Here is a 13,947-nt window from a genome sequence, read left to right as displayed (position 1 = left end):
GTTGTTATTTAAGGTAGTTTATGGATATTTTCTGTATTATATTCTTATTCTACTTATTATTGTTTCCAGGACTTAAATGCAGCTTTTAGGTTATTATGAAAGACTCAACTCGTCCTTATTTACGTTGAACTTCTTAATAATGTCGTCGTTTGGGTGAAACACGTGCACGTGCACGTGCCCCGCTCTAACTTATCTGGGGGTTTGTCCATCTCTGGATTTTGTTCTCAGGTTTTTTCTATTGTTGAGCCAAAGCGGGAATTAGCCCACTTGTGTGTTTTCTTTACATTCTGGTCTGTCTTGTGCTCGTGCACGTGCACGTGCTCGTGCTCTGGTTGAGGCTCTCTCCACGATTGTTCCTGATTCTTCCCACAGCTTTGGGAGTCTGGATCTTGTTGATGGGGACAGTCTGCCTTGTTTTCTGAATTTCCATTTTTGCTGTTTTTGAACCTTTTGAATCACCTTCAGCTCGTTCCACACCCGGACCCTGGACCCTGACCCTAACCTGGACCCTGAACCGGACCCTGGCCCTGACCCTAATCTGGACCCTGAACCGGACCCTGGCCCTGACTCTAACTTGGACCCTGACCCGGAACCTGACCCTAACCTGGACCCTGGCCCTGACTCTAACCTGGACCCTGACCCGGACCCTGACCCTAACCTGGACCCTGGCCCTGACTCTAACCTGGACCCTGACCCGGACCCTGACCCTGTTGGTGCTGGAAGAAGCCTCAGAAACACAGACAGAAGTTTGGGGAAGTGTTTATTTCATCTTTAAGGACCAGCTAACCATAAATGCTCATTTCCATTCAGACCATAAAAATATATAGATTTTATCTTATAAACATTTGTACATTAAAGATAGCTGAGGGGGTGGGGGGGTGAAGCCACCAGGAGGGCTCTACACGATGCCGTACTTCGCCAGGTCGCTCAGCTCCATGTCCCCAAACGCTTCCCAAGGACAAACCACGGTGATGTCCGTGCCCAGACCCTCCATTCCTGGGATGTCATCGCCAAAGCTGGAAAATAGAGAAGCTTTTAGTTTTTTGAACAAGATGTGAAACAGCTCTGGCTGCACGCGTGCTAGCAGCCGCCTGAGCCGAGCCGAGCCGAGCTCTCACCCCTTCTGGCCTGGTTTGGGAGCCTTGCTCTTGAAGGTGCGAGCGGTCCTCTGCTTGAACTTGGGAGGAGCCTTCTTGTCGGCGGGGGTAGCAACGGCTGTGTCGGCCATCTTTTCTTTGTTTGCTACGAGAAGAACCAGGAAGAGGTCAAGTGTAGCACTAGTTACCCATCTTTGACTAGTTGTGGTCCGTTGTGGTTGGCGCTGGAACTAATAACGCTCACTAAGCAGATTTCAAACTAAACAAATGATTATGAAACGCTTTAATCCCAAAGTTTAAATGCCAGCAGTCCCAGTTTAGTGTCAAGACCTCGTTCCTTCTCCCCTCTCTGTCCTCACTATTCCGCTGGTAGTTCACACGGTAGTTTAGCGATTTATAAAGTCCTTCCTGGACAGAAGGTGGCGTTTAAATATTACAAAACAGAGACAATAAAACAAAAACTCGGGGGAAAAAGGACAAATTCTACTAAAAACTAAAGTTACTTGTGAGGTAACGTTCAGCCTAACTACGACAATCATTAGGGAAAAAGGCTCTTCCCCAAACAAAGGCCCCAACAGGAGCACCGGTTCTGGTCCGAGGAAGGAAGCTGGGTGAGTGTGAGGTCTTACCTGTGTTTGAGTGGCTGCTTGTCTGCTGCGTTGGTGTGGTCCTGACTGAGACGCTCCCTCCCTTTATATCCACCCCGACACTTAATCCCCTAAACTGCTCATCCAGACTTGGCACGTGTCCGTCGTTTTGATCTGACACCTTTCCTCTTACGGGGGGGGCTCAGGGGTTTAGCTCAGGCACAGAATGATCTGCTGGATGGTTTATGTAACCACAACATGACGCAGGTGCACAGGAGAATCATCAACTCTCAGTTCTTTCTCCTTTTCTTTGGTCTTCCTTCCCGCCAACAATCATTTCTGCTATTTTACTGAAGCTCAATCTCGGATGGAACCATAAACGTGTGAGTGGAGCTCAGGGTTTGACTCTCACATGGGGCCATGAGGCAGCGGATTAAGAGCTGACCAGCTAGCTGAGCCTTATCTGGCACTAAGTGACCATCACCTGCGTGGTGCTGCCCCTCTTACATCACATGTTCCAGATCCTCGTGTGGACCAAAACAGACCAAAACAGGATCGCTCCTACGTCACCGCCGCCGCCGCCACACAAAGGTGGAAATCTGCCTAAACAATTGTGCTCGTGTCAAAGTGCTGAGTCACATCATTGATCACCATCAGGGCGTTTTTATTTTGCTGTGTCAGAACACGGAAGCAGGTGGAGAAAAGTGGGGAAAGTAGCAAGAGAAGGTGGCACAAAGCTCGGTGGCCTTTGAGAGGGCACCATCCCACGTTTCTGACTGGAAGTAAATGTTTCGGTTTGGTTCCCGGGTTCAAGATTCACTCATAAAAAGGAATTCTTGATATTCATCAGGGTCCAGGATGGTTCCTGGGGCCCATCCTGGCAGAAGAACCTGTCTGACACCAGAGGACAAGGGGGCCAAACAAATAACTAAATGTTCGAGTTAATCACTGTTCTGTCACCTTTCTAAATTCCATTTCTTAAACCCTTAAATCGAAGCCTGCTTTTGACTATCTCGTTATCCTTTATCCCTCCTATTTGTGGCTGAGCTTTACAGAAAAGAAGTCGGTCACCAAAGATGGACGGAACATCTAAGGGGATTAAGAGATCAGGGCAGCAGGGAGAAGCACCTGAGCAGGGAGGAGCCCAGGCCCACCACCACCACCCCTAATGCCCCACCAACGCCCCTAATGCCCCACCAACGCCCCTAATGCCCCACCAACACCCCTAATGCCCCACCAACGCCCCTAATGCCCCACCAACGCCCCTAATGCCCCACCAACACCCCTAATGCCCCACCAGCCTCACCAACACCACCCATCACCCACTATCACTGAGGCTTTTTATAACTCAGCCTTTACTATAAATATGTTTAGTGTTAGATGGCTAAAAATAGAACAGCCTGCTTTGAAGTCTTGAAGAGGTATATTAGAAAGGAGATGTACAACATTATATATAAGTTAAAAAAAAAGAAAAGACATAAAACTAATGAAAAAGGATTATTTGCTTTTAAATGTTGTGAAAGCAGCTCTGAGTTCCAACTATTGTCGTAGTTGTCGTGATTCCAACTACTGATACTACTGATACCATAAAACCTACACAGGAAGGACGCACTGGTTTGGCTCTAACTCCGCTGAGGTCCTCTTCAGAGGGTTGGGGGGTTCCAAGGGTGAGTGAAGCATAACTAAATCTGAAGGTTCCGCTGAGTTGGGACCCTGCAAGATGGAAAGAAGCTTCATCTCCACCTCCAAAAGGAGTCCCATGCTAATGCAGAGGTGTTCACTCAGCGGGGGTTTTAGCAGTTTAACAATTAGTGTTGATGGTTTTACAATCTTTTAAACTAGTTGAACAAAAGGTGTCGTCTGCTGTTCAGGTGGGATCAAACTTGGTCAACAGATGCTGCAGGAACCACACTAGAAGATAAACTGAATTCTTCTGTGGGCGAGACTCTGGCGATATTTTAACGGTAGAAAATCAAGTTCCCAGGGTCCAGAACAATGCAGTTTATTTCTGCTCATTCTCTTTGTCTCTGCGTGGTGGTTGACCGAGCTATAACTCAACAGCACTCTCCTCCTTTTTTAGCACATGTTTTTGAGTTGAAAGAATGTCTGAATAAAAGAGGAAGAAACTAGTCGGATCCTAATATAATCAGGTATCCCCAAATCTTTTTCAAGCTAGAGTTCTTTTGTCTCTTACTGTATTCTTATAAACTAAGAAGGCACCAAAAAAGGCAGAAACTACCCAAAATCTGATGAACAGGAAGCCCGTCAATGGAAAGGTCTGAACTTTGAATGCTTTTCACCCTGGTTCCTGGTCAGAAAGGTGTTGGATGGGTGGCGGTTGCAGCCCCCCTGTGGTGAGTGCTGTGAAGTGCAATGGCACAGGCATCCAGACGGGTCTGGAGAACGGCGCTGGACCACCTGGGCTGCACAGGAGCCACCATCAGGAGGACGGGACCTCACAGACCAGCACCAAAGGGCAGCGCTGAGACCCAGTCTGGCCTCTTTCACAGTGACACGTAATCCAACGTTCCGCTTATCAGGAACACCTGGTTTGTTCACAAGAAGCCTTCCAATCAGAAAGGTTCTGCAGCCTGCGGCCATGTGGGTGACCCGGCCCCGCTGCTCTTAAACACCGTTCTGTTGCTCAGCCATTTCCTTCCCTGACGGCCCATCGGAGGAACCACATCAAATATGCTCATCACTCTCTTCCTCCTCTTCCTGGTGTCTTCTGGTAGAGCCACAGAAAAGGGTGAGTGTTCCTCTTCTCAAAGGAGATCTGACCTTCGTACATGATCATCGGTGCCTGTCTGAGACAATTCTGCCTGGGCAGCAGAATAATCCCGTCTGTCATGTGAACCTGTGACCTTGGGAATTCTAAATGTTATCATTATTATGGGTAGCGGTGGTGGCTCAGGCAGTGTGTTACTGGGCAGAGTGGGGGGGTCTCAGTCCAAGACCGGGTGTGAACAAAACTTGGAGATGTTCTGGTAACAGAGGAAGCTGCCAGGACACCCTCAGAGTGTTGCCAAAGTACCTTTGAGCAAGCTAATGAACTCTCACTGCTCAAATAAGTAACGAGCTGGCGACTGCCTTCGCCCAATTTGCGGGGGGAAGATTTGGGGGGGGGGACCCCAAAAGGGATAAAATGGTCAAGAAAAAAAAGATTTAATGTTTTAATAATTCTAACATCCTTGAACGCCTTTTCAGCTGCTTGAGTGGTTGGGCTGATTGTCCGTGACCTTCTCTTGCAGATGGTGGCCTCCTCAGGCTGACAGACACCAAGGCTGCTGAGGCATTCGTCAACTCTGCTGAAGTGGTCGTCATTGGATTCCTGGAGGTCACAAGAGACACTTGCTTAGAGAGAAACATCTGAACACAGGGCAAAAATATGCTTTCAGGCATCTTATAAACATGCCCACAAGAGCCGCTTTATGGCGCAGTTTATTATGCAGACGTGTATATAGCAGCCTCCACATGATGAGACTAATTAGCAAGTAGCGGGACTGTAATTGGCCCCAAAATACAGCATTTGTTTGCCGTCTGCCGTGGAGATGAGGGTAACATGAATAGATTTCGAAGAAGAATGTAGTTTTTCCTGCAGCCACACCTTTGGCAGCACTGCTGCTGTGAGGACTGAGGCAAGGAGCCGAGGCGAAGCCGCTGGCCAGACTCTGTGTGCGGGGGGAGAGCGTGCACTGCTTCACAGGAAATATGTATGCATCCCAGGGCTTGTGGGATTGGCACTATTGACCTTCCTGAGGACGGCAGAAAGTTCATGTAAGGGGGAGAGAGACAGGCAGGGAGCCCATGAACTGTGAGGCTGCTGGCCAAAAGGGCAAAAATAGCCAGAAGAGTGGAAATGAACCCTTTAACAGCCTTTAACAGGGTTAGTTGAAGCTAACATTAGCTCCAAATGAAGACATGAAGCACAGTTTCTGCCTTCGTTCCTTCCTGTTCTGTCACTTCATCCGTGTTCCTCCTCAACTTTTCCATATTTTCATTGTTATTTCCTCAAATTGCCCAGAACATATCAGTGAAGAACAATCAGCAGCTTACCATTATTATATATATCCTATATATTTATATAACCTGCCTTTGTGGTATTAAAAACCCTTTGATCTACTCAATATCAGATGCTCTGAACAAAATGAGCTTGTTGTTACTAAATTTCCACCCTGCTTTGCTCTTCAGGCAGAGGAGAGCCGTGGCTACCAGGAGCTGCTGGCAGCTGCAAAGCGAGTGTCCTCTGTTCCCGTAGCCCTCTGTGTGGTGAAAGAAGTTTGGGCCGAGTACAGCATCTCCTCAGACACCCTGGTCCTTTTCAGAAAGGTGCATCACAACAGCTCAGAGTTCTGGTGGTGATGATGATGGTGATGGTGATGATGGTGGTGGTGGTGATGATGATGATGGTAATGATGATGGTGATGGTGATGGTGATGGTGGTGATGACGGTGATGGTGGTGATGATGATGGTGGTGGTGGTGATGATGATGATGGTAATGATGATGGTGATGGTGATGATGGTGATGGTGGTGATGACGGTGATGGTGGTGATGGTGGTGATGATGATGGTGGTGATGATGGTGATGATGATGGTGGTGGTGATGATGGTGGTGATGATGATGATGGTGGTGATGGTGGTGATGGTGGTGGTGGTGGTGATGATGGTGATGGTGATGATGATGATGGTGGTGGTGATGATGGTGGTGATGATGGTGATGATGGTGATGATGGTGGTGATGATGATGGTGGTGGTGATGATGATGGTGGTGGTGATGGTGATGATGATGATGGTGGTGGTGATGGTGGTGGTGATGATGGTGATGGTGATGATGATGATGGTGGTGGTGATGATGGTGGTGATGATGGTGATGATGGTGATGATGGTGGTGATGATGATGGTGGTGGTGATGGTGATGATGATGATGGTGGTGGTGATGATGGTGGTGATGATGGTGATGATGGTGATGATGGTGGTGATGATGATGGTGGTGGTGGTGATGATGGTGGTGATGGTGGTGATGGTGATGATGATGATGGTGGTGGTGAGGATGATGATGGTGGTGATGATGATGGTGGTGGTGATGGTGATGATGATGATGGTGGTGGTGATGGTGGTGGTGATGATGGTGATGGTGATGATGATGATGGTGGTGGTGATGATGGTGGTGATGATGGTGATGATGGTGATGATGGTGGTGATGATGATGGTGGTGGTGATGGTGATGATGATGATGGTGGTGGTGATGATGGTGGTGATGATGGTGATGGTGGTGGTGAGGATGATGATGGTGGTGATGATGATGGTGGTGGTGATGGTGATGATGATGATGGTGGTGGTGATGGTGGTGGTGATGGTGATGATGATGATGGTGGTGATGATGGTGGTGGTGATGGTGATGATGATGATGGTGGTGATGATGATGGTGGTGGTGATGGTGATGATGATGATGGTGGTGGTGAGGATGATGATGGTGGTGATGATGATGGTGGTGGTGATGGTGATGATGATGATGGTGGTGGTGATGGTGGTGGTGATGATGGTGATGGTGATGATGATGATGGTGGTGGTGATGATGGTGGTGATGATGGTGATGATGGTGATGATGGTGGTGATGATGATGGTGGTGGTGATGGTGATGATGATGATGGTGGTGGTGATGATGGTGGTGATGATGGTGATGATGGTGATGATGGTGGTGATGATGATGGTGGTGGTGGTGATGATGGTGGTGATGGTGGTGATGGTGATGATGATGATGGTGGTGGTGAGGATGATGATGGTGGTGATGGTGGTGATGATGATGATGATGATGATGATGATGCAGGTTGACAAGCACCAGGAGAAGCTTGATCTCGCCAAGGCCAAGAAGATCGAATCCGATGGTCTTGTGAACTTCATCACTATCAACGAGGTTCGATTCATCACAGAATACAACCAAGTGGTAGGTCTCCCACCTTCATCACGCTGCTCTGCAGCTGTAGCTTCTTCCTTTATCCACGACAGCGTCCCTTTGTCCAGGCGCGTTGACCGCGCTGTAGTGCCTGAGGGGCCGTGACCTCTACTGTGGTGGTGTCACATATAACTGGTTTTAATTGTATTTCCTGCTCTGGTCTTCTTCTGGAGACGGCAGTGGGCCTGTTCAACTCTGAGGTGAAGACGCACCTCGTGATCTTTGCCAACAGAGGGACTAAAGAATACACCGACCTCCAAGACCAGCTGGGGCCTCTGGCTCCTGAGTTCACAGGCAAAGTGAGCCAGGGTTATATTGGGATTTACATGTGGAAATGTCCGTCAGATCCATGTAAATTCCTTTAAAACCTGTTTTTCAGTTCCTGTTTGTGTTGATGAATGGAGCAGTGAAGTCCAACTTGCGACCCCTCGGCTACTTTGGCCTCAAGTCTAAGGACCTCCCTCGGGTTGGGATCTATGACGGCAACTCTGACATGAAGTGGCTTCTGCCCGAGGGGGAGATTTCTGCTGCACGTGTGCGGGAATTCTGCCAGTCTTTCCTGAGTGGGGAGTTAAAGGTGAGCAGCCTGAGATAATGTTGCTTTCTTTACGTCATATTCATCAGCAGAAAGACAAAGATCTTCCAAGTCTTTTTGTCTTTTCAATGTAAATGCAAGAGGATTCCTGGTGGTCTAGCATTTCCAAAGAACTGACAAATTTCCAAATTTCCTGGACATTTCCCTTTTAAAAAGTTAAGTTTAATGATAAATTTCACATTAAAAACATACATCACTGTCACACTGAAGGCCTTCAACTGGATCTTTACTCTAAACTCAAACTTTATGTTCAACTATAACAAATTTCTGTTACCAAGCAGGAAAATCGCTTCTGTTTTTATTCTTAAATGAGAAATATATCTGCCACTAAGCTACAGCCCATAATATAACAACACATATCTTTAAAAAGGGGGGAAATTGAATGATTAATTATTGAATTATTAGTGATTAAGGGACGAAAACATTGCAAACGTGTTCTTTGTCTTCAGCTTTTCTCCCATATTTTCCCTTTAAGGGGAAGGACTTTGGGTCCTTATGGGTCAAACCTCTCTGATCTTGTATGATGTACAGATGTGAAGGATCTGCATCCAAAAACATAGAGCCTTTTATTATGGTCTGTACTGGGCCACGTTTTTGTCTGCTTTGTCTTATTTCTTGCATTTGTTTTTCAGGATGTGGAACAAGCAGGAGCGGAGGCCAAAACTGAGCTGTAGTCTGGAGAGGAGTGCGCATCCATTAAAGGCTAACTGAGCAAGCCTCACCTGTATGTTGCTCTCTGTCCAACACCAGTTACACCCAACACTTTGCATGTGAACGTGTGCACGGAGCCCCCACTATGTTGTCTCGGTGTGCCAATGAAAGGTGAGCCAGGCTGGTTTACAAACCACCAGTCAGAGGAAGACAGGAAGTGAACGGGGGGAAGTTGACGCGCGTCACAGAAGTGCTGCTCATAATGGGCATCTTGCTACAAACACGACACACACAGACGCACTATTCTGAAAAACTCCAAAACTCCCCGGTCAGAATTTCAGACTGAGATTATTATAATTAGAGGTGTCGTCTCGCTCGCACCCAGCATAACTGGGAAAGCCTGGCAAGAGAATGCTGTGTGTGTGTGTGTGTGTGTGTGTGTGTGTGTGTGGTGTGTGTGTGTGTGTGTGTGCGCGTGCGTGCGTGCGTGCGTGCGTGCGTGCGTGCGTGCGTGCGTGTGGTGTGTGTGTGTGTGTGTGTGTGTGTGTGTGTGTGTGTGGTGTGTGTGTGTGTGTGTGTGTGTGTGTGTGTGTGTGTGGTGTGTGTGTGTGTGTGTGTGTGTGTGTGGGGGGGGGGGTGTGTGTGTGTGTGTGTGTGGTGTGTGTGGGTGTGTGTGTGTGTGTGTGTGTGTGTGTGTGTGTGTGTGTGTGTGTGTGAGAGAGACACTGTTACATAAAGCACTGATGGAGGTCCGCGGGTGACAGCGAGACATTAAATTAAATATGAATTGTCAGAAATACCCCAGTTTTTGGTTTCTCCACAACGGTGCCGTGATTCATGGCTGAGTGGAGTCAAAAGTATGAGCTGTTCTTTATATTTATGCTTTAGTCCACTACGGCACTGCAGCCTCAACTTTGCTGATGCCAACACGATGTATGTAGGTTTAAAACAAGCTCAGAGACTCGAGGCCAACCTGTCCCGTCTCCATACGCGGCACTCAGGACCATCCGGAGCCATGAGGCGGCTGATCCATGATGCTCTGGCGCCCTGTTGCAGCCATCGATGTGGTGAAGCTTTCAAGGGTACAGGGGAACCTGGATCCATCCAATTCCTACATGTTCCTAAAGTCCCTCAAGAAAGAAGCGAGGCCGACATCAGCAGAATTGGTCGTTTGGTTCTGTCCAGGTGAATGTAGGCGCCTCTCCAGCCTCAATTGGAATCATGCACGCTATCTCCTCGCTGTGCACGGTTGTGCTTTTCATGGTCTCAATAGAAGCCAGATCAAGATCACTAAACAGTGATTGAGGATACCAGGATGCCCCAACAAACAGATGAATCCTGCTCCGAGCGTCCTGGAGGTCACAGAGGGATGTGGCAATTGTTTCCTCCCTTTGTGTCCCTCAGGCATCGAAACACATTCACAAAAATGCTCCAGACATTGAAATTACATGGTCAAATCCCAGACACCAGAAATAAAGCTGGCCCTGGAAGCTGGGGACATCGAGGTCAGGCTGCAGCAACACTGAGCGCTCAACAAATGAACCTTTAAATACTCGCCTCTGTCGCAGACTTGCAGACTGTTTTTTCTCATGTTTTCAGCACCCTGATACATTTTTTAACCGTAAACCGCAGCTAAAGCTAAACAAAACACGGCATCCAGCCCAGCGTGCATTCTAACGCGTCGGGCTTTGCCTATATTTAGTTGTATACATCGTTTGCTTAAACTGAAATAAAGTGGCGAGTGCAGGAGAACTCCGGTCCAGTCTGGATTTGGCCGGGAGTGTGAACCGAGATGGATCTGTAAATAGCGCCTGGCTGTGGTCACAGTGGGACTCTGCAACACTCTAATTAAACTCTGAGGCACGATGCGGCCGGCTGCTGCTCCGTGTCACTCGATTAGTAGCCTGTGTTCAGTTTGAGGTTTGTGGGGGAAGGAGATCACAGTTGGGGCATCGCCAGAGCACAACAGGCTTCCTGCTAAAGAGGTGAGCCTGCAGCGGATCCCGCTCATTATCCCCCCATCACATCCAGGGGCGAGTTACAGAAATCTGGGACGCCGCTGGTTTGGGCCCTTTGGGGGTTTTTCCCTTTCTCATTTATTCCCCGTTTGTGGCGTGGTTGTCCTGGCGGGGCAACAGGAATCGAGAAGGTGTGCGGGATCAGTAAACAAGTCTAAAATCCTTCAGCATAACCTTCCATGACTGACGGGGAAATTGTTGGATTATTTTGTTTTTTGTTGAAGAAAGCATGAGGAAAAGTGCTGCTCAGTTCAGCCCAAAGCCCAGAGGGAGAGACGGAGACTATTTTAAGATGTCCTTTCAGTAATTCACTTCCCGCGTGCATTAGAGCCCAACGCTCATTAGAGCTCTGCATCGCTGCATTAGAGCTCTGCATCGCTGCATTAGAGCTCTGCATCGCTGCATTAGAGCTGCATTAGAGCCCAACGCTCATTAGAGCTCTGCGTCGCTGCATTAGAGCCCAACGCTCATTAGAGCTCTGCGTCGCTGCATTAGAGCTCTGCGTCGCTGCATTAGAGCTCTGCGTCGCTGCAATAGAGCTCTGCATCGCTGCATTAGAGCTCTGCGTCGCTGCATTAGAGCTCTGTGTCACTGCATTAGAGCTGCATTAGAGCTCTGCGTCGCTGCATTAGAGCTCTGCGTCGCTGCATTATAGCTCTGCGTCGCTGCATTAGAGCTCTGCATCGCTGCATTAGAGCTGCATTAGAGCTCTGCATCGCTGCATTAGAGCTCTGCATTGCTGCATTAGAGCTGCATCACTGCATTAGAGCTCTATGTCGCTGCATTAGAGCTCTGCGTGGCTGCATTAGAGCTCTGCATGGCTGCATTAGAGCTCCGAATCGCTGCATTAGAGCTCTGCGTGGCTGCATTAGAGCTCCGAATTGCTGCATTACAGCTCTGCATCGGTGCATTAGAGCTGCGTTGCTGCATTAGAGCTCTGCGCTGCTGCATTAGAGCTCTGCGCCACTGCATTAGAGCTCTGCATCGCTGCATTAGAGCTGCGTGGCTGCATTAGAGCTCTGCACCGCTGCATTAGAGCTCTGGGCGGCTGCATTAGAGCTCTGCGTGGCTGCATTAGAGCTGCATGGCTGCATTAGAGCTCTGCATGGCTGCATTAGAGCTCCGAATCGCTGCATTAGAGCTCTGCGTGGCTGCATTAGAGCTCCGAATCGCTGCATTAGAGCTCTGCATCGGTGCATTAGAGCTGCGTTGCTGCATTAGAGCTCTGCGCTGCTGCATTAGAGCTCTGCGCTGCTGCATTAGAGCTCTGCATCGCTGCATTAGAGCTGCGTGGCTGCATTAGAGCTCTGCGCGGCTGCATTAGAGCTCTGCATGGCTGCATTAGAGCTGCGTGGCTGCATTAGAGCTGCGTGGCTGCATTAGAGCTCTGCGTCGCTGCATTAGAGCTCTGCGTCGCTGCATTAGAGCTGTGTCGCTGCATTAGAGCTCTGCGCCGCTGCATTAGAGCTCTGCGTCGCCCTGCAGTGGGACAACATTAATCACGTGTGACGGCTTACATACAGACGCTACACACTTACATCAGCTCAAACATGGTTTCCAGCCTGCACGTACACGGCACGAGCACGGATGCCAGGGATGGTTTGTGGCTGTCTGGGTATGGCTGAAGGAGAGTTTTACACTCCTGCCAGGGATGTGTGGGTGTTTATGGGAGTTTTCATGACAACCAGGAGCGGAAGTATTGACATTTGATACGTCGGCCAATCAGAGGCTGATCTGTCCGTGGGGGTCTGGTCAGACCAAGGAGGTGGAAAACCATATATAATGAAGCCCAATGTGAGGCAAAGGAACAGAACAAACATCCAGGACATCCGAGAAGACTGAGTTGGTCTACAGAGCCCCCACGTGAGCAGCATCATGAAGACCCTGACTCTCCTCTGCATCTGTGCTTTTGTGTCGGTGTGCTGGTCCATGGGGGGTAAGGACTGTCTGTCTGTCTGTCTGTCTGTCTGTCTGTCTGTCTGTCTGTCTGTCTGTCTGCCTGCCTGCCTGTCTGACTGTCTGCCTGCCTGCCTGTCTGCCTGCCTGCCTGCCTGCCTGTCTGTCTGTCTGTCTGTCTGTCTGTCTGTCTGTCTGTCTGTCTGTCTGTTAATGTTTTATGACCTGTCGTCTGCAGCTGTTGAGCCAGAGGTCATCGTGGACCCTGAAGCCGACACAGTTGATGAAGCTTCTCCCACCGAAGCTGCGGCGGTCGATTCCTCCTCCTCAGCCTCTGATTCAGACTCGGAGTCCGACTCGTCCTCGTCCTCTGAATCTGACTCCAACTCGTCCTCCTCTTCTGAGTCCAACTCCGATTCATCCTCATCCTCTGAATCTTCTGAAGCTTCGGAATCTTCCGAGTCCTCCGAGTCCTCCGAGTCTTCCGAGTCTGCTTCTGACTCTTCTTCTTCTTCATCCTCCTCATCTTCATCAGAATCTGCCAGCACTGAGGGTACGCAGCCTTTTAAATGGGCAGATTTGAAGACATTTCTCCTCCAGAAGCTTGTTTCTAATGCAGATGAATGACGCTGGATCTTTGTCCCAACAGCACCTCAGGTGGTGATGAAGAGAGACCTGGCTGCTGTTCTCCTGAGGAGAAGAAGGGCTCCAGGAGAACCTACCCCTCAACAGCTGGAGAGGTAAACCGAGGATGTGTTTGAATGCCCATTTTTGCTACCTTATGGTGTCGACCTCACAGCATCGCTCTGTCTGCGTCCACCCATTCAGCCTCAGGGAGGTGTGCGAGTTAAATATCGCCTGTGACGAAATGGCAGACACGGCCGGCATCGTTGCTGCATACGCTGCCTACTACGGCCCCCCACCCTTCTAGGTGGACCGCTCCGCCTTCACCGCTCCTTCCTGGGTTCTCTTTTCTCTGCCGGTTACTAACAGAACAACAGAATATCACCCTTGGATCCATCTGAGGGACCGGGACACAAATCATCAAAAAATGACCCTGTGCTTGTGAGATGATTACGTTTAGGCACAAGTGAGCAGCTCCGGTGGTTCTGAGTAGAGTGGAGACGAGGGAACCGAAGCTCACGAACG

General features: G+C 49.1%; 3 protein-coding genes across 4 annotated transcripts; 2 read left to right on the top strand and 1 right to left on the bottom strand.

Moving 5' to 3' along the window:
- Positions 1-743: 743 nt before the first annotated feature.
- On the bottom strand, positions 744-1,814 carry LOC101074909 (retinal cone rhodopsin-sensitive cGMP 3',5'-cyclic phosphodiesterase subunit gamma-like). Its single transcript, XM_011621639.2, has 3 exons — positions 1,727-1,814; positions 1,119-1,242; positions 744-1,016 (listed from the first exon to the last, which is right to left on the bottom strand). Exons 2-3 carry the CDS (start codon positions 1,226-1,228, stop codon positions 899-901), a joined length of 228 nt encoding a protein of 75 aa, XP_011619941.1. The 5' UTR covers positions 1,229-1,242; positions 1,727-1,814; the 3' UTR covers positions 744-898.
- Positions 1,815-4,277: 2,463 nt separating this feature from the next.
- On the top strand, positions 4,278-8,955 carry erp27 (endoplasmic reticulum protein 27). Its single transcript, XM_029850325.1, has 7 exons — positions 4,278-4,433; positions 4,936-5,021; positions 5,876-6,013; positions 7,513-7,629; positions 7,812-7,937; positions 8,018-8,215; positions 8,866-8,955. The coding sequence occupies exons 1-7, from the start codon at positions 4,376-4,378 to the stop codon at positions 8,905-8,907; spliced, it is 765 nt and encodes a 254-aa protein (XP_029706185.1). The 5' UTR covers positions 4,278-4,375; the 3' UTR covers positions 8,908-8,955.
- bglapl (bone gamma-carboxyglutamate (gla) protein, like) lies at positions 8,923-13,762 on the top strand. 2 transcript variants are annotated; one of them, XM_029850333.1, is made up of 4 exons: positions 8,923-9,055; positions 13,037-13,351; positions 13,448-13,538; positions 13,627-13,762. In XM_029850333.1, the coding sequence occupies exons 1-4, from the start codon at positions 9,049-9,051 to the stop codon at positions 13,727-13,729; spliced, it is 516 nt and encodes a 171-aa protein (XP_029706193.1). In that variant the 5' UTR covers positions 8,923-9,048; the 3' UTR covers positions 13,730-13,762. The 2 variants fall into 2 exon arrangements, with proteins under 2 accessions (XP_029706193.1, XP_029706192.1); XM_029850332.1 differs by lacking the exon at positions 8,923-9,055 and adding an exon at positions 10,007-12,838.
- Positions 13,763-13,947: the final 185 nt, after the last annotated feature.

Source organism: Takifugu rubripes, chromosome 17 (assembly GCF_901000725.2).
Source record: "Takifugu rubripes chromosome 17, fTakRub1.2, whole genome shotgun sequence".
NCBI classification, from domain to species: domain Eukaryota; kingdom Metazoa; phylum Chordata; class Actinopteri; order Tetraodontiformes; family Tetraodontidae; genus Takifugu; species Takifugu rubripes.
This window is presented reverse-complemented; position numbering and strand designations above follow the sequence as displayed.